Source organism: Cryptomeria japonica, chromosome 2, assembly GCF_030272615.1.
Source record: "Cryptomeria japonica chromosome 2, Sugi_1.0, whole genome shotgun sequence".
NCBI lineage: Eukaryota > Viridiplantae > Streptophyta > Pinopsida > Cupressales > Cupressaceae > Cryptomeria > Cryptomeria japonica.
In genome coordinates, this window is record NC_081406.1 from 669,662,931 (window position 1) to 669,684,214 (window position 21,284).

At 37.0% G+C, this 21,284-nt stretch overlaps 1 protein-coding gene across 2 annotated transcripts in view; it reads right to left on the reverse strand.

The window, feature by feature from the left end:
* Nucleotides 1-139: 139 nt before the first annotated feature.
* Nucleotides 140-21,284, reverse strand: part of LOC131034008 (uncharacterized) — a 96,061-nt gene continuing 74,916 nt past the window's right edge. For both annotated transcript variants that reach the window (XM_057965336.2, XM_057965337.2), the window contains exons 5-6: nt 632-746; nt 140-541 (exon numbers count right to left, since the gene is read on the reverse strand). In XM_057965336.2, coding sequence (XP_057821319.2) covers nt 396-541; nt 632-746 — 261 coding nt within the window. In that variant the 3' untranslated portion in view covers nt 140-395. The remainder of the gene's footprint in view (nt 542-631; nt 747-21,284) is intronic.

Below are 21,284 nucleotides of genomic sequence, written 5' to 3' on the forward strand. Positions count from 1 at the left end.
CATGATATAAGTCATCAAAAATAACCTCTTGCTAACAAACTCAGTAATGATCTCATAGGGTGAAAAGTAAATCGATTGATTCTGGTGGACAAACCCATAGGGTGAAAAGTAAATCGATTGATTCTGGTGGACAAACCCCTTGTGGCAGTGAATTGCATTCATTATTTACATTTTTGAAAAAGAAAAAAATTTGATTCATTAACTTTTACAGTACGGAAAGCCCATTGGATATCAAATGTACAAGGGGCATTCAAATATAGATTTGTAATTATTAAAAGAATGCGATATAAAACTATTTACAAGACATCATCATATAATACAGTTTTGGCGTTGAAACCAGCTTAAGAATATTTCCATAGGATTTACCAGCTTTCTGGAAGAATTAGGATTAAAAATTATTCTGATTTATCCTCAATCTCCTTAGGAGCATCAGCTTCTCCCGTCACGACTTTCGCATAAGCTAGTTGTGTAAAAAGGAGAGACATGATGACCCCATATGAAATGAGTTTTGGAGCACGCACGTATGATCCTGACAAAAGAGCTACAGGGGAAAAATGACAATTAGAAAAATCCGTAATCAGATTCCCAAAGAATTTAACAGATTCTCAAAAAGTTTATTTTGGATTTTTACCTGAACCTGAACTCCAACAAAACGAAAGAAACACCAAGGAAATTCCCCCGTACAGTATCTGCTTGTAACTTCTAGTAAAGTCGTCTGAGGTGATTGAGGATGACAATGATGCACCCTGCATACATTCAAATTAATTTAGAACGCTCGATATAGTTTCCAGTCAAAATCAGTATAGACGACTAATAGCATTACCAAAAAGTATCTTAAATATCAAATTCCACGTCGGACATAATCCACATCTTTCCCAAATACTGCATAATGTGTACCAATGTCTATGTACCGTACCAAAAATCGATTGATACTTTTTTTAGCATACAATAATAAACTACCGTGTCTTTAGGAAAATATTAAAGATACAATAATAAACTACCGTGTCTTTAGAAAAATATTTTTAAGCACTTTTGAGATATGTACCACTGTTGATAAAAGATAAGACCTAGAATTTGATTTGCTGCCCAAATACAAACCCAGAAGCAACACTTATTGTTGAAACAATGTAGCTTTGGTAAGATAAATGATTGAATGAGAGATAAATGAAATCTCTCATTCAATCATCTATCCTATCGATAAATCTACATGCTAATGGTAGACATCATAATCATCTTTATAAGCATTTCTATCATCGATCGAGATATGATCGTATTTGCTATGCTGTGATTGTAATCGGTTCTGCATATCTATTCTAGTTGTCATATCATAACTACAATAGTTACCGTATTAACATATTTTTGCTCTTATACCGATCCATAATCGAGTTGCATTTACCATCGATTACCATGAAATAGCATTACGAATAAACCGATTAGTGATTGGTTAATGATAACTAAAATTGCATTAGAAACTAACCGATTCATTATCGGTTACAATGATAATCAAACCGCATTAAATCACAAACCGATTGGCATCGATTATAATTTGTTATGTATCGGCATTTATATTAACCGATAGTTATCGGTTTGCATTATGAAGAGGCACCACCCTTGATCAAGACATGTCTTGATCGGACATGTCATGAGACATGTCCGGTCAAGGCATGCCTTGGTCTTACAAGGCAATGCCTATATATATGTGCCGTGAAGAATGCTGGAGAAATATAGAAATCAATAAATATTATCTACAGCCACCTGCAAACAAAGAAGATTCAGTTCATAATCAGAGATAACTAGAGAGCATACATTAATAGCATTGAATATTGTCTAAGGAATTAAAAGAGAGACAAAATCCTTAATATTCCACTTTTGAACATAAATTTGAATACTTTCACATGGTATCAGAGCAAGGTTGATCGAACCTAAGGCATTCAAATTTGAGAAGTTCAGATCGAGGATATAGACATCACATTTCCATGGCTAATGCTATCAGATTTGAGGATAGATTTGAAGGAGGCAACAATTTCTCAACATGGAAATTCAGAATTAAGATGATTCTAAAAGAGAATAAAGTTGAATCATTTGTAAGAGTTGAATCTAAAGAACCTAAGAATGAACCTGACAAATCGGCATGGATCAAGGGAAATCAAAAAGCCATGAAAATCATGGTCGATGGAGTGAGAAATCACATTATGCCAATAATAGCAAAGCCTGAGATTGCCTACCATATGTTCAGAGCACTCGAAAGTGCATTCGAGATAAACAACGCAAGTAGAACCCTAGCTCTAAAAAGGGAAATAAATCATATAAGTATGAACAAAGGAGAGTCAATCAATGCATACTTTATGCGGATATCAGCCCTAAGGGATGAACTGGCAACGCTTGGATATGAGATCCAGAGCAAAGAGCTAACGCTCATTGCTCTAGATGGGTTGCCTAGTACATGGGAAACATGCGTCCGAGGCATTAGTGCAAGGGCTAAATATCCGAAATTTGATAGGCTAAGAGCAGATTGTCTTCAAGAGGAGTCAAAGTTAAATAAAAAGGGGATCAAGCAAAAGAACATAGATGAAGATCTCCATGTTCTAAATACCAACTCCAACAAGAAAAGCAAGAAGAAACATTTCAAGAAGAGAAAGAACCGACATGAGAAAAGGTCATCTAAGAAAAGACTACTCTCACATTCAGTGCTTTAGGTGTGATCAATATGGACACTATGCAGCAAGATGTCCGGATAGAATCAAACAAGAAGCTACATTTGCAAAAGTGAAAAGGGAAGAATATGACTCCGAGAAGCATGTATTCTACTCTGCCCTCTCTAGCCAAGTATCCAATAAATCTAACACCTGGATTATTGACAGTGGGTCTTCAAGACACATCACTGGGTATAGAGAATTATTGGATTCCATGTTAGAAGAAACTGATGAAGAAGTAACCATTGGTGATGACTCTGTACATCCAGTGAAAGGTGTCGGTACCTACACCATTAAGCTAAAGACAGGCATGTCTCTCCAACTCACTGGAGTCCTATTCATTCCTGGCATCAAGAGGAACTTAATCTCCATATCTGCACTTGAAGATGACGGGTACAGAATAACCTTCATGAATGGTAAAGTTCTAGTATGGCCACAAAACTCTTCCATCAAGAAGGCTATAACCCTAGGACATAGAAAAGGCTATTTGTACGAGGTATGTACTGAATCTAACATAGCCCTACTTCATGAGATTGCAGATTCTAATGAAATTTGGCATAGAAGATTAGGTCATTTAAACTTTCGTGCTTTATGTTCAATGGAAAAAATAGTAATTGGTTTGCCTAAGTGAAAACAATACCATTCTAGTACATGTAAGGGGTGTGCACTAGACAAAAATACTAAGAGTTCCTTTCAGAATAGTTCTAGGAAAACGAGCAATGTTTTGGAACTAGTTCATTCTGACATATGTGGGCCAATGTCTATACCATCATTAGGAGGGTTCCTTTATTATGTAATATTCATTGATGACTTCTCCAGGAAGACCTGGATCTACTTCCTTAAACGTAAAGAATCTGAAGAGATTCTCAAGAGATTTAAGGAATTCAAATCCCTCTCTGAAAACTCTTCCGGAAAGAAAATAAGTCCTAAAAACTGATAATGGGAGGGAATATACCTCAGACATCTTTAGGGAATTTTGTAAAGAAGTTGGGATTAAGAGGGAGTTCATTGTTCCTTACAACCCCCAACAAAATGGGGTTGCTGAAAGGAAAATTAGAACCATTGTAGAAGCAGCCAAAGCCATGCTCCTTGACCAGAACTTAGAAATTCACCTTTGGGCACAAGCCTCCAACACTGATATTTACATACAAAATAGACGTCCTCATTCCCACATTGAAGACAAGACCCCTGAAGAAGTCTTCACCAGGATAAACCCAGATATCACCCACTTTAAAATATTTGGCTGCCTTGTTTACTTTCACATACCTAAAGAGAAAAGGACAAAACTAGAACCCTCTAGAAGAAAAGGAATCTTTGTTGGATATAGTGAAACCTCTAAAGCTTACAGAATTTTTGTACCTAGACATAGCAATATTGAACTTAGTAGAGATGTTATATTTGAAGAAGACATAGCCTTCAAAAGGGCTAAAAACTTTATTGAGTCTAAAATCTATGCTCCATCTTCAGACCAAGAAGAGGATCCCACTCCTGAGATTCAGAGGGAGTGTTTAGAAGAAAATGAAGTACAGATTCCTCCCCAAGAAATCCCTAAGAAAAAACCTCTATGGGTTCACAAAACAATGGAGGATGCAAGGGACTTTGCAGCTCCTTCAGGGACTTTTAGAGAAAGTAAGAGGCCCCGAAGATTTTCTCGCTATGTAGCCCTTATGAATAGTCTCTCCAAATCAGAACCCTCTAGTGTACCAGAAGCTCTTAAACATCAAGTTTGGAAAGATGCAATGTCTGAAGAATATACATCCATACTTAAAAATGACGTGTGCGAAATTGTTCCTAGGCCAAAAAGGAAATCCATTGTTTCATCAAAGTGGCTGTTCAAAATCAAACATGCCACGATGGTTGCATAGACAAACACGAAGCCAGATTTGTTGCCCGAAGATTCTCACAGAAAGAAGGGACAGACTATGATGAGACATTTGCTCCAGTTGCTAGGTACACCTCAGTCAAAGCAGCATTGGCCATTGCAGCAGCCAAAGGTTGGAAAGTCCATCAGATGGATGTGAAAACTGCTTTCTTGAATGGTAAAATTGAAGAGGAAGTCTACTTAGAACAGCCAGAAGGGTTTGAGATCCATAATGCAGAGACACGTGTGCAGATTAAAGAAAGCCCTTATATGGTTTAAAACAGGCTCCCAGGGCTTGTTATGAAAGAATTGACAACTATCTTATGGGATTGGGATTCTCAAAGAATGATGCAGATCCGAATCTATACTTCAAGAAAGTCAAAGGTGATATGCTGATATTGATCTTATATGTTGATGATCTTCTAATTACAGGAGAAGATCACCTTATTGGACAATGTAAGAAAGACCTTGAAAAGGAGTTTGATATGAAGGATTTAGGCCTTCTACATTACTTTCTTGGATTGGAAGTTTGGCAAAACTCTGATAGGATTGTACTTAATCAAGGAAAATACACCTTAGACATATTGAAGAGATTTGGTATGATGAACTGCAGACCCATGTCTTCTCCTATGGAAACTAATCTTCACAAACTGAAGAAAGAAGCAGTAGATTCCCCATTGGTAGATCCCACTCTCTATAGACAAATGATTGGATCGTTAATGTACTTGGTCAATTGTAATGTCCCCATTTTGCGAGCATCAAAGTTTGTAAGAATTAGCCTATCATTTGACCCTCGTAGGCTAACAATTATTGATAGAGGGCCTCGTGTGGCAGTTACTTGGTGATTAGAGACATTACTCTTCAGCTGGATTCAGGTTTTGGCCTTTGCGCAGGTTTTTTGACTCAGATTGGCACACTTACTATTTATAGTAAGTTACTATTTTGGGAGAGTCAGGGTTCCTATTAATAGAAAGACACTTGAGCAGAGCTTATTGGCAGTATCGACCTTGATTGGGCCTTTGCAGCTATTTCTAGACTCAGTTCCACATACTTACTATTTATAGTAAGTCACTATTCAAGGTTTCTATTTTTAGACAGGCATCCAATCACATGGAGAACAGGGAGAGTCGACTCCTGGCTCAGACGGTTTAGCAATCAGACAAGTACATCAAGAGATATTAAAGTTTAAGTGACTTAAGTGATTTATTTAATATTTTAATATTATTATAAAGTTCTAAAGTAACTTTATAATAATAAAGTCACTTTAATATAATAAAGTGCGTTAAGTGAATAATTTAATGTGGGAATAAATCTTTTATCCCACATTGGCCAGGAAGGTGTTTGAGCTCTCTTAAGGAAAGAATAAAAGGAAAGGCAGGAGTTCATTCTCAGCATCCAGTTGATGAATAGTATTTTGATTGATTTTTATTGTGGAGCCTAGGGCTTTCGCAATTTTCTTCTTTGATCATAGGAAACGGAAACTTCCTATTGATAGCAATTTTGAAGGTGTGAAATAACATCTGAATTATTGCAGTTGTGGGAAAGAATACTTCAGTTCTTTCATTTGTGTAAATTGGTGAAGTTTTCTACAAGGGTTTGAAGTTTATTGTTGAAGAACATTTATAATTGGTTGTGAATCATCCTTCTTTGGCACATGGAGTTATATCATTCTTGTTGGGAGAGATTATCAACAAATTATTCAAGGTTTTAAGAGCAGATTGCAAGTTTGTTCTTGCTGCTACAGTGCACATGGTTCTTCAACAATCTCTCCCAGAACAAACTTGCAATCTGCTCTTAAAACCTTGAATAATTTGTTGATAATCTCTCCCAACAAGAATGATATAACTCCATGTGCCAAAGAAGGATGATTCACAACCAATTATAAATGTTCTTCAACAATAAACTTCAAACCCTTGTAGAAAACTTCACCAATTTACACAAATGAAAGAACTGAAGTATTCTTTCCCACAACTGCAATAATTCAGATGTTATTTCACACCTTCAAAATTGCTATCAATAGGAAGTTTCCGTTTCCTATGATCAAAGAAGAAAATTGCGAAAGCCCTAGGCTCCACAATAAAAATCAATCAAAATACTATTCATCAACTGGATGCTGAGAATGAACTCCTGCCTTTCCTTTTATTCTTTCCTTAAGAGAGCTCAAACACCTTCCTGGCCAATGTGGGATAAAAGATTTATTCCCACATTAAATTATTCACTTAACGCACTTTATTATATTAAAGTGACTTTATTATTATAAAGTTACTTTAGAACTTTATAATAATATTAAAATATTAAATAAATCACTTAAGTCACTTAAACTTTAATATCTCTTGATGTACTTGTCTGATTGCTAAACCGTCTGAGCCAAAAGTCGACTCTCCCTGTTCTCCATGTGATTGGATGCCTGTCTAAAAATAGAAACCTTGAATAGTGACTTACTATAAATAGTAAGTATGTGGAACTGAGTCTAGAAATAGCTGCAAAGGCCCAATCAAGGTCGATACTGCCAATAAGCTCTGCTCAAGTGTCTTTCTATTAATAGGAACCCTGACTCTCCCAAAATAGTAACTTACTATAAATAGTAAGTGTGCCAATCTGAGTCAAAAAACCTGCGCAAAGGCCAAAACCTGAATCCAGCTGAAGAGTAATGTCTCTAATCACCAAGTAACTGCCACACGAGGCCCTCTATCAATAATTGTTAGCCTACGAGGGTCAAATGATAGGCTAATTCTTACAAACTTTGATGCTCGCAAAATGGGGACATTACATCAATACTAGACCTAATATTTGTTATCCAATAAATGTCTTGAGCCAGATCATGTGTGAACCTAAGGAGATACATCTTATGGTTGTGAAACATATTATGAGATACCTTCAAAGTACTCTTAACTATGGATTCAAGTATGAGAAAAGTGATTTGGATCTTCATGGGTTCACTGATTCAAATTGCGTTGGAAGTGTGACTGACAGAAAAAGCACCTCAGGATGCTGCTTCAGTTTGGGTTCAGCCATGATATCTTGGATTAGCAGGAAACAGTTTTCCATAGCTCAAAGTTCTACAGAGGCTGAATATATCGCAGCTTCCATGGCTGCACGAGAAGCTGGATGGCTTAGAAAACTACTTGTGAGATTATTTGGTGAGCCACTGAAGCCTTCTATAATTCATTGTGATAGCCAGAGTTGTATAAAACTCTCTGTGAACCCTGTATTTCATGATAAATCCAAACACATAGAGATTCCTTACCACTATGTGAGAGATATGGTGGATAGGAATGTGATTCAGTTGCAGTATATCAGTACAGGAGACCAAACAACAGACATACTGACCAAGCCTCTATCCAAAGTAAAAGTTGAACATTTCAAGAAAGGACTTGGTATGATTTAATTGTAATTTGCTTTATAATTTGTACTAATATATAAGATGTTTTATGTGTAAACTTCTTTTGTCGTGTTATGACTTTATGGGCTCCTCCCCCTGTGTCCATTTCTAAGAGGTGACGATTTTTTAGATAATGAACGCTTGTACCGAACATTACAAGGTGACGATCTTGTAATGTTGATATCATGTTGACTTGATATCACCTTGACTCATGGATGTGCCATGATATGTTATGGTAGACATTATGTGACATAATGTCAGTGCACATACCATAACTTGGATATAAGAGAATTCAATATTCTCAAATTATTTTATATCCAAGGTATCGCATGTTATGCGATACTGATATCACATGCTATGTGATATCTCTATATCACGAGATGATGTGATATATTTTTGTATCACGTGTTATGTGGTACATCATGTCACGAGCATATGTGACCTGATCTTTTGTATTACGAGGTCATGTAATACACTCTATTATGAGAAATGTGATGCTATATAATTAGATGATTATTTCAATGTTTACATAGATCTCCACTTATCTTCCCTACCTAAGAGGGAGTTGAAACAATGTAGCTTTGGTAAGATAAATGATTGAATGAGAGATAAATGAAGTCTCTCATTCAATCATCTATCCTATCGATAAATCTACATGCTAATGGTAGACATCATAATCATCTTTATAAGCATTTCTATCATCGATCGAGATATGATCGTATTTGCTATGCAATGATTTCATTTATATGTTGTGATTGTAATCGGTTCTGCATATCTATTCTAGTTGTCATATGACAACACTAATTAGTGTTGTCATATGATAACTACAATAGTTATCGTATTAACATATTTTTGCTCTTATATCGATCCATGATCGAGTTGCATTTACCATCGATTACCATGAAATAGCATTAAGAATAAATCGATTAGTGATCAGTTAATGATAACTAAAATAGCATTAGAAACTAACCGATTCATTATCGGTTACAATGATAATCAAACCGCATTAAATCACAAACCGATTGGCATCGATTATCATTTGTTATGTATCGGCATTTATATTAACCAATAGTTATCGGTTTGCATTATGAAGAGGCACCACCCTTGATCAAGACATGTCTTGATCGAACATGTCACGAGACATGTCTGGTCAAGCCATGCCTTAATCTTACAAGGCAATGCCTATATATATGTGCCGTGAAGAATGCTGGAGAAATATAGAAATCAATAAATATTATCTACAGTCACCTGCAAACAAAGAAGTTTCAGTTCATAATCAGAGATAACTAGAGAGCATACATTAATAGCATTGAATATTGTCTAAGGAATTAAAAGAAAGACAAAATCCTTAATATTCCACTTTTGAACATAAATTTGAATACTTTTACACTTATAAATGAGGGAACTTTGTGAAAAATAGGATTGTTGTCCTCATTTTTGTTTAAGGACCATTACATGAAATTTTATTTTTTAAAAATCTCTATGGCACGCTTCCCGATGCATTATTTCGCCTAGTCCTTGGACTGGCTTAATCCTCAATCTATCCTCGAACCACATTTCAAATTTTGTCGCATTCTATGTTTGTTTGCTATGCCTTTCCTTCAATTTCGGATTTTTTCTCCCAGGTGGGTAATTTTCCTTAAATTGCAAGCTTTCATGATTTCTTTTGTTTTGGTCTTTGTAGGGAAATTTTCGGCTAATTACAGGTGCACTTTATTGAAAAAAAAGAACTTGTAACTTACCTTTTATTTCCCCGTTGATGCCTTTTGGCTTTTTAAATTATGATACGGATTTTTTGGATAAGTTACAAGTTAATTTTAAATTGCATATTTATAAATAACTTGTAATTCTTTTCTAAAACCCCTATTTTAATGTCTTTTGCTTGTAATACGGATTTTAAACCCCTATTACATATGTGCAACTTATTAAAACTTCTTGTAGGGATTTTATTTTCCCTTTACAAGTAACTTTGTAACTTGCACATCTCTCTCCAAAACCCGATTTTGCCTCGTTGAGAGAAAAGTGACATTTAAAACTTGCTATATGGGAAATAAAACCCGATTTTTTTGTATTGCATGTAAATTAAAACTTGCATTTCTCTTCCAAAAACCCGATTTTCCTCTCCTAAGCCAATTTTGCCACAAATTCTTCCCAATTTTTTGTGGAGAAATTCAAGGAGCAAGGAGGCGATATTGTTGCAAGGCGATTTATGTGAGTTGAAGAACACGTTGCATTTGTTTTGGTGAATGATTCAACCCTTGTTTTCTGCAAAAACCATTTCCACGTGATTCCTAAAACCCACGTTTTGGGGGATTCAAACTATACAAAATGGAAATCTCCTAGGTCATTTTGCCTTCCTTCACCTAGGCGTTGAGGTTTGATGGAGGATTGACCACTTCTTGTGCCATTTGATTTGCATTTGGTGCCAGGTTTTGCTGCCCAAGGCATTTTTGTAAAACGTGGCAAGGGTTTAGAATACGATTTATTCTCTATTTAAGAGTTCTTCTTCCTTCTTTCAAAGATTGATCATCTTTGGAAGAGACATTTTCAGTTTGAAGCAAGGTATGATTTCTCTTTTTTTCATGTTTCATTTTCTTGTTTTCTTATTTTCTTGTTTTTCCTTTCTAGTTGTAAATTTGTGTACATATTTATTTTGCCCTAAAAATCGGTTTTGTAAGAGAGACCTTTGTAAAGCAATTTATGAATTGCATTGTTCTTCCCCATTTTCCCTCTTTACTTGTATTCGGGATTTTAAATCCCGATTACAAGTTGGATGAAAATCATTGTTCTTCCCTTATGGTTAAAAAATTCCAAGTTGCAAAGATGAAAAATACCCATCCTTCCAAAATCGGGTTTTTAGAACCGGATTGCATGTCCAAAGTTCTTCCCATTTTCATGAAAATGTCATTCCCAAAATCTTTCCATTTTTATTCATTCATAACGCCTATATCTGTACTTTTCGTTCACATCATTTCCCGCAAGTCTAATTCTCATTTTTCACTCATTTATCCATTTTCTATTTTACAAGTATACTTGCATTCGGGTTTTAAAAATCCGATTGCATGTGCATTCTTCCCAAACTTGTATACTTGGTAAAATTTTCTCCAAGATCTGAAATTGGTCAAAGTCAAGATTCCTAGCATTCCCATTTATTTCCCATCAATCTCTCACAAAATTGTGAAGTGCAAGGGTTGGAGTTCTTCCCGTTTGAAGAAGGAAAAATGTTAGTTGCAGCTGATTATGATGTTGCCTTAACACTTTTAAGTCTTCCTTGCAGTAAACCAAGTTGTCCTTCAATGTCAAATTTACCATCCTCTCCTATTCCAAAGAAGATGAAGTATAAATATGACAAGTAGCAGAATGAAGTTTCACCTTCGCAAGTTTCCTCTCCTTTGGACTGCATAAAAGACACAGAGATAGGGCATGTGGACATGTCAGAATTTATCAAGAGAGTGGAGGATCTGCAGGATAGTAATATGCAGCGGTTGTTGGATAGCCACATCCATCACGCATCCTCTCTTCCAGTGGCTGCCCTAGAACCTGACTTTGTTGTCACTTGCACCCATCGCTTTGACAAACAGACGAAAACCATTAAAAATGATGATGGTGAAGCAATAATCCGCCTTGATGCAGATGCAATTCAGAAAGTCTTCAGAATACTACCACCACCTGTTTATATGGAAATTTCAAAGGATAGTGCAGCCGAGTACTATGTCAAGAGGGAAAAGGATTGCGAACGTCATATTAACAGGTGGATTCATGAGCCACGAGCCGCCTTTTCAAGGTGGGCTAGGTTGTACCACTGTGACTTTAAGTGGGAAATTGGAGACATCATAACTCTCCTCAACAGGTTGATGGGTCTTGAACACTCTAGTGTTTTTGAGCCCTGGATGTATCAGTTTACCATATTCATAAGGCAATCCCATCATATATCATGGGGAGAGATTATCAGCGATGCTTTGTGCAAGCAAATTGCAGCAGTCCCTACCACCATGACTTTTTACATGAATTCATACTTAATGTATTTGGCAGCGTCCCTCAGACATTTCCCTGGTCTTTCTACCAAGGGTGACCGCTCACTTATACCTGTATGGGAATATTATGATCAATTGCATTTGAGACCCAGCAGACTGCATTTCAGAAGAGTTCAAGATGCATTCTTTGGTTACTTCATGTGCCAGTTTGACAGAACTCTAAAGAACAGAAGGGTGTCAAATGAGGCATGGGAAAGAGTGAATGAGTATGGGTGCTTGTTTCTTCAATCCCCGGCCTTTACCTATATGAGGGTCGGATGCTATAGTGGGCAGCCATACATGCTCCCTAGATACACGACTGATAAGATCATACTTATGGAGTTGGGAAGACAGATCATGGTTGTGCAAGCTCATCAGTCTGTCAGACATAAGGTCGAAATGGGGATTTCTACAACAAACCCATTGAGAATTCGTCGGTATTCTCTTGTCACTTCCGTCAAAGTCAAAGCTATGGAGACTGAGATGCAGGAAATTAAACTCAAAAGGTTTAAGTCCAGAGCTGATTTTGATTACCGGGGTATGAAGAAAAAGATCAAAAAGTCCTTCGTGCATGTGCATCGTATTGAGGATATCTGGGTAGATCTCCGTACAGAAGTGGAGGTTCTCAAGATGGATTACTACAGGCTTACTATTGAGTAGGTTATTGATTTGAACTTGGTGGATATTCCACAAGGGATGATTGATGGTGGGCATGTACTTGATCCTGAATATATTTCACGAAGGGTTGAGGAAGCTCCACTTCCTTTAATCCAATGGTCGCATGTCCATTCTTGAAAGATTTCAGCCTATGTTGGCTAACACCAATACTTGGCTCAAAGGTAATGGTGTTAGACTCATCAAGATCAAGGCCGGGAAAAAAGATGACTCTATGGGGCCTCTTGGACGTAAGTCTGAGATTAAGATTGACAATAAGGAAGGTGCATCATCTTCTGGCACCAGGATCAAATTGCGAGTTAGTTGGGCAGTAGTGTTTCCTCCTGAGGAGGCGACAGTTCGTGGATAGGAAAAGTCACGGTTTCATGTTCAGGTGATCAATCTTGATAATCCAAAAGAAGGACAGCAATCTGATGATGCTCCTAAGTCTCTAGCTTCGGACTCACCTCATGAGATTCCTTCCTCAATTTCCATTGAGACGCCTCTTTCTCCTCCTGACATAATGGTGGATGAGTCTCCTCAGAATGTCGTTCATATTTCAGCATACGAGCTGCCTCCTGATCGTCAACAAGAGGGTGTGCTAGAAATTCCTGAGGATACTCCTGCATGTATCCAGTTGTCAAAGATTGATACCTCCACTTCTGGTTTTGAAGAATTTATGAGGTAATCTTCATGCCCATTGGTTACTGAGCAAACCATGGTTGCCATCCAAACAGATATTCCTCCCAGGGTGACCACAGTTGTTCAAACAAAAACTGCTTCTCCTTTACTCGCAGCTGCTACTGAAGGAGAGTTGATGGCTTTACCTCCATGGCTTAGTTCTTTTACCCCAAAGAGGAAGAAGCAAGAAATATCGCCTGATGCCTTTGATTATCAGCAACTTAAACAGTCTAGACTCAAGGTTGTTAAAAAAGCCAAGACTAGCTCAAGAGTAACTGTTGATAGCAACAAGATGAAATTGGCTGAAATTGTTGAACCTCTAGCAGATAAGCCACTTGAAGAGATGTTAGTTGCTGATTACAAAGTCACAAGGGTAGAATTGGGCAAGCAAACGCATGAAGTGGTTAAACATGATGCCCAATATTTTGTAGCCTCACTAGTGCAACGATATGATGAACTTCTAGCTAAGAAAGATAAGCTAGAAGACGACAACCGGCAACTTGTTGCAGTTGTTCGTAAAATCACAAAATGGACTAATGAAGTGAGTAATCCTACAAGTTCTTCCGAGGCACGAGAATCAATCCAAGGAGTTGAGAGAGCTGCTCAAAAGGTACAAGCATTGGAATCTTGAGTTGATCAGCTTCATAATCTATCTGCACAAGTCTTGAAGGAGGTTTTTCAAATGATGGCCAAGTTGAAACCCATTGAAATACAATTGAACCAAGTTTCTGATACTTTCAAACGAAACTTGGAAACGGTAGAAGACAACTTGACTATTTGGCTTAAAATCCCTCAGCAAAAGTTAAGCATTCGTCAGGTAATTCCTTCAAGAGTTGTGTACTTGGAATATCAAGAGCTCTTGGAGAACAAAGCCCTTGTTCTTAAGTCACTTATTGAAGACATTGATGATGCTATGAGGCTACGAATGGAAGTTTTTCAGGATATGGTCTCAAATTGTCAGAAAGTTTCTTGCACCATCATGGGTCATGATGGAGAATTGTTGATAGAAGAAAAGGTTCTTTCTGATCTACAATTGAAGATCCGTCAAGAGTGGAAAAGTGAACCATTTTCAGCATCATCCATTCAAGCCTTAGTGACTTATCAAGGTTACTTGCGGGAAATTCAGTCTTCCTTTGAGAGAAATAATGCCACAATCCTTCGTTGCAGCAATGTTGTCGTGAAAACCATGATTGTGGCCAAGAACACCCATGAACCGGATCCTGATGAACTACGAAGGATCATCCAGAAGTTCGAAGGATTCATGTCTTAAATGTTTTTCAATACTTAGTTGTATTTTTCCAGATTTGTAACTTTTTAGTTGTAGTTTTTCTTTTGACAAGTTACATGTAAAAGCCTTTTTGTAAATTGCAAGATAAGTCATTACTTGCACTTTTGTAATTACATGTAAGGCAACTATAGTTTGAGTTCAGTTAGGATTGTAGTTGGAATAAGTTTTAGTTAGTTATTGAATAAGTCTTGGTGGTTGAGAGAATCTCTCAAGTTAGTTAGGCTCCTCTTCTATAAATACGTGAGGGGTCTATTGTAATCTTTATCTTTTTGAAAGCAAGCAAAAACTCTGCCAAATTTGTAGCAAAGAAGTCTTTGAGTTTTTATGTGTAAATTGAAGAATTGAAAGGAATAGAAGAAAATTGTTCAATCTTTGAGTCTTTGTGCTACATTCTTGAATTTGTGTTCCATATTTCCTTTCTTGCAAGTGTTTCTTTGAGAACTTAATCAAATCTGATTTGCAGTCTTTGAGCTGCAAGTATTGGAGATTAATTTAGTTAAAGTAGAGGTTCTATTGGGAAAAAGTTGTAAGACTTTGTTCTTACACTTGTTCTTAACAGAATTTAGAAGTAGATTTTGTGAGAAATAGTTGTGAGTCTTTGAGCTTATACTACTTCCCATTGTTTTATGTAGAAAGAATAAGATATTTCAGTCTTTGTGCTGTTATAATTTGTTCTTAATCAAATTAGTATAGAAAAGGGTAGATAGGACTTCAAATAATCAAGTCTTTGAGCTTGATATTGTTGTCTCGTCCCGAAGGAAGTGACGGAAGTCTTTGAACTTCCAAGAAACTTCATTTCCTTTCTCTCATTTCATTTCGAAAGTTGTTACTGTTGTTTTATATCAATCGCTATCACTTTTCTGTGAAGAAAAAAGGATATTGTCTTTCTTGAAAGAAGAAGAAAGATTGTTGTCCCATCCTATTTTATTTTTAAAGTTGTAGTTAGATAGAGGGAGCCTTCCCTTAATTAGGAGAGTTTTACTCACACATTGTGATTGAAACCACAATTTTGTATATTTCCCCAAGTGTACAAAACAGAGTTCCATGACTCGCGGTGAGTCACGCAAGTCACACGAGTCGACGGGCCGAGTGACCTCCGTCGGGTCACGGCAACCCTGACCCGGGCCCGGACGAGTCACAGGGTGTGACTCGCCTGACTCGCTTGAAACCACAATTTTGTATATTTCCCCAAGTGTACAAAACAGAGTTCCGTGACTCGCGGTGAGTCACGCGAGTCGGCGGGTCGAGTGACCTCTGCCGGGTCACGGCGACCCTGACCCGGGCCCGGATGAGTCACAGGGTGTGACTCGCCGAGTCAGCGAGTCACCCCCTGACTCGCCGAGTCCGAGGGTCGTGACCCGGCCGGCACAGCTTGCAAAAAGTGGACGCTAAAACAAAAAAAACATAACACATTTTTATTATGTTTTGTGCCATTTGCCTTTGTCATAACCCTAAAAGGGATTGCCATTCAGTTTTATGAGTGGAAGAGAGGAAAAAAGAGAGGAAGAGAGGAAAAAAGAGAGCCATAGTTGTGCAACCAGCTGAGAGGAAGAGGTGAAAAACTTGCACAAATCACATTGGGCCAGCACTACAGTTGCATTGAGAGCATCAAGGAGCTCATTTCAAACACTTGTCAACAAATTTGAAAGAGGTAAGTTTTAATTTTTATTGATTATGTTGGTTTTTTTTCTATATTATGGATTTTATTTTATTTTTTTGATTTTTTTTTAACTTCAGCTTTCCAAATCTATATTGCTGCTTGCATACTTCCATGATTCAATCACAATGGCATAAATAGAACAATAGCATAGCAAACCCTAGACTTTTTTTTTGAAAAAATTGTATACATGTATTTATAATTTTTTCTAAAAAAAATCTAGGGTTTGCTGATTTTTCTGAATTGTTAATTTCTTTCTTTGAAATTTGAAAATTTTCAAGAAAAAACACAATGCACAAATTGGTCTTTGCTGATTTTTTTTAATTAGTTTAAAATTTAAAATTTAAAACTTTGTCAAACACAATGCTCAAATGGTGATTTGTAAAATTGTCTTATTGCAGCAGCCCTCACGTTTTGAAAACAATTTTTTTTCCTAATGGCTCATCCTAATCCTCCACCTAGGAAACATGGTCAAAAAGCTGAGGCATGGAAATACACTGAAGAATTCCCTGGTAGACAGAGAAATCAAACCAAGTGTATGTTTTGTAAGGAAATTAACCATGGGGGGATAAATAGATTAAAATATCATATTGCTGGCAAACGTGGCCATGATACTGAGCCTTGTGACAAGGCAACTCCCGAAGCAATCCGTTTTTGTTACGTCCTATTAGAAAACTTTGAAATACATAAGCAAACCAAAAAAAGACAAAGAGAGGAGTTATGTCATATTGGTTCCCCTCCACCCACATCCGCATCCGGCTCCACATCCACAGCTGCATCCATAAGTTGTGTTGGAGAGGGTTCTTCTCTGCCTCCCTTTCGTCCTAGTGCTTCTGCTAGTGCCAGTACTTCTATTCCTACTCCTAGTCACACTTTTGGTCCTAGAGTGCGAAAATCCAAAATAGACAATTTTTTTGTACCACGCACTACTCCTGGCGCACAACCCTCGCTTGAGAGCATGTCTTGGAACAAGGAGGTCCATGATGCAGGAAGAAAAGCAATTTGCAAGTTTTGGTACTTCTGCAACATTCCATTTATTGCAGCCAGGTACTTTTTTATTTGATTGTTTTAAATTAAAATTTAAAATTTTATGGTTTGAATTTGAAAGTTGAAATTGAAATTGAACTTTTCTTATTTAATCTATTTCAATTTGTGACAGGTCTCCTTATTGGCAAGGCATGATTGATGCAGTAACCATTTGTGGGCCGGGGTTTAAAGCCCCTAGTGATACTGGGTTGAGTGGCCCTCTCTTGTTGGAAATGGTGGAAGATATGAAAGTTGACCTAGAGGACCACCGCCAATCTTGGAGCCAGAAGGGTTGCACCATCATGACAGATGGTTGGACTGATAGGAGGAATAGAACACTCCTAAATTTTCTTGTTTCCAGCGGAGGTGATTGATCATTTTACTTCTCTATATGCATTGTGATTGAAATTGAATAATTTACATTCTAATTTATTGATAATTAATTTGTTTTATTTTTAGGATCCACCATGTTTTTGAAGTCCATCGATGCTTCCTCACATGTCAAAAATGCGGCATACTTATGTGAGGCTATTGAGGAAGTTATAGATGAGGTGGGGGAAGAAAATGTGGTGCAAGTGGTGACGGATAATGCAGCAAGTTATGTTGCTGCAGGTAAACTTTAAAAGTTTTCTTTTAAGTTTTAACTTTTGACTTTTAAACTTTTAAGTTTTTAACGTTTAAATATTAATGGTAAAATTTCACATATAATTCTTTAACTAATTTAAAATTGTTGCAGGAAAACTTTTGATGGAGAGGCACCCAAAAATCTTTTGGTCTCCATGTGCGGCCCATTGCCTTGACCTTATGCTGGAGGATATAGGTAAGCTTGGATGGGTGAAAGAATGCGTTGAAAGGGCCAAGAATATATGCAAATTTATTTACAATCATGCATTGGTCCTTAGCATTATCAGGCAATACACGGGGTAAAGGGAGTTGGCTCGTCCTGGTATAACGAGATTTGCCTCAAATTTCCTCACATTGAAATCCTTGTTAAAATCAAAGGCATCTTTGAGGCGCATGTTTGTTGGTGAGGAGTGGACTTCCTCATCCTATACTACGACCACTGCAGGGATGGATGTAGTAGATTGCATTTTTGATGAGCCAGGTTTTTGGATCCCTTGTGCAGAGATCGTGCAGGTAATCTTATAAATTTATAATATTATATGAATATTTTTGTTTTGTTTGCATTGTGCAACTTTGCAATTTTTTTATTTTCATGCACACTTGTGAGTTAACTATTTTTGTTTAACATTATTTGCAGGTCACTGAGCCCCTAGTAGTTCTCCTACGAGTTGTTGATGGGGAGAAGCCCGCTGTGGGCTACATATATGAGGGCATGGATAGGGCCAAGGAGGCCATTAGATCCATATATGCTGGAGTTGAGGATAAGTATAGGCCCATTTGGGACATAATTGATAGAAGATGGCATAACCAACTTCATAGGCCCATCCATGCAGCAGCTTATTACCTCAATCCATCATTTCGTTTCCGTGCTGATTTCAAAGCAGATGAGGAGGTTCTTAGCGGGCTATATCCAGTAGTACAACGGATGGTCACTAATACCACAGCTACACTTCTTGAGATGGATGCATTTAATAATGCATCAGGGGCAATCTTTGCCAACCAATTGTGCAAAGAAGGTCGGACAAAATTGCAGCCAAGTAGAAAATTCTAAAGTTTATGACATGCATTTTAATTTTTCATTTTATAATCTACCTTTAAAGTTGGAAATGAGACTAATGTTTTTTTCTTTTCCTTATCTCAGATAGATGGTGGCAAATGTTTGGGCCTTCAACCCCAAACCTTCAAAAAATTGCCATCCGCATATTGAGCCAGCCGTGCAGCGCTTCTAGATGTGAGCGCAACTGGAGCATGTTCGAGCACATCCACTCGAAGAGGCTAAATAGATTGTCTGTGGAGAGGTTGAATGATCTAGTCTTTGTTCATTACAACCTCCGTCTCAGGACCAAACAGATTTTGGACGATGACTCCTCTCCGATCACTCTAGAGGAAGTCGACCCCGAGTCCGATTGGCTCACTGAGTCCACCGATCCAGTCTTCACTGATGAGGACCTTGAGTGGGTTGACCAGGTAGACAGAGAGGCTAAGGCTGTGGCTATGGCAGAGGAGGAGGATAGAGCACAATCAGGCACAGCACCTATGGCTACTCAGACTGGCACATCACAGGCAGAGACTATAGCTACTCAGTCATCTAGGACGTACCTTAGACACCTTTGTAGGAGGCAGATAGACGAGGCTGAGCCTGAGCCTGAGCCATAGACTTGTTTTTTTTTACACTTTACAGTTAGATATATGTTTGGGAACATTTGAAGTCATGGATTTTATATTATACATTGGACAACATTTATAACTCTATATATCTATGTTTTCTAATTCCCTCAGCTACAATTTACATTTCTACGCATGTGATGGATGTATGTTTATGTATGTGATCAAATTAGCTTCTATTTGATGATGTTATAGTGTCTTTAAGCTTAATTCAATAAAGGGTGTATGAAACAAGTTTTAAATCGTTAAAAATCTCTAAATTTCAAGGGTTTTCTTATTTTGCCGAGTCATTGCCAAGTCATTGCCGAGTCCGAGCCGAGTCGCGAGTCGAGTCAGCCTTGCCGAGTCAGAGCCGAGTCCGAGTCTGGGAACTTTGGTACAAAATTTTCAACCAACAAGGATAATATAACTCTGAAACAGAATACGTGTTCAACAAACTCGCAAACTTAGACCATATTTCTAAGTACTGCAAACATCTCATTCGTCCACCTTACCAATACTTCTCGATTGCCTCATATTTGCATGCACATTCCTTTAAGGATTTTATTTTCTTTCCAACTTTACCAATATATTTTCACAAGGTTGAATTCACTTTGGCAGCAGACTATTATTTTGAAATACAATGGTGAAACACATAACTAGAAAAAAATCACTAAATATAAGTGGTAATTGTTGCTTAGCAATGTCTTCTAGCATTTATAAATTGATTCTCAAGTCTTCTACCAGATGATAATGTTATCTAGTAAATATTCTGGCATGCAGATGGCAGAAAATAATCTAGTTTGTACTGGAGTTAATTGCAGGTTTTTCCCGTTGAAGAATTCGTGTTCCTGTGAATGGTTAATATTTGATTTTAGAGATTCAAAACTTGTCGAATACTTGCAAGTCAAAACTCTAAGCCAAAAACTTGCCAACGTATTCACAGATTTTTTTAGCCAGCCTACACGCAGACTCACCAAACACACCTGCGACATCTCCGCAGAAGAAACATGCTTAAAATTTTCAAAAATACATGTTTCTTGGCCTTTTAAAAGTAATCTAACATTCCACCATTCCTCGCACTGTATTTGCAACATTGTTTAGTCAACATTGAGGAATCAACCAAGTTTGAAAGCGATGCAAGGAGTCTAATTCTATTCAATTTTTAGTACCAAATTAAGTTTTTATTATCCATACATTTCCAAAATGTTATATTGATCCTCAATGTCGATTTATGAGTTTAAGCATATTTACAAACCATTCAGTTCACTTTTCATATCTTTTAATGCTAATTTTCTTTTATTTTAAAATAAAACTGCTGTTTTTTTTAACAAATATCAATTTATCATATGAAAAAATGTTGTTTTACTACAATTTGTAAGACTATTCATTTATAGCTCAAAATCCAAACCATTCAATTCAATTTTCATGTCATTTAATGCTGATTTTATTTTATTTTTTACGTAAATATTTTTTCTTCTTTATTAATATAGGGTTTATGCATTTAAGGTATGAAAAAACATTTTGTTTCAGTTCATGTTCGAAATGCATTTGCAATGTTGTTTAGTCAACTTCGAGCAATCAATCAAGTTTCAATGAGATGCAAGGAGTAAAATTCTATCAACTTTTTGAATCCCAGGTCAATTTTTTTTCCTCCATGCATTTCCAGGATATTATTCCATTCCTAAATGTTACATTACGTGTTTAAGCATGTTTACAAACCATTCAGTTCAGTTTTCATATCATTTAATGCTTATTTTG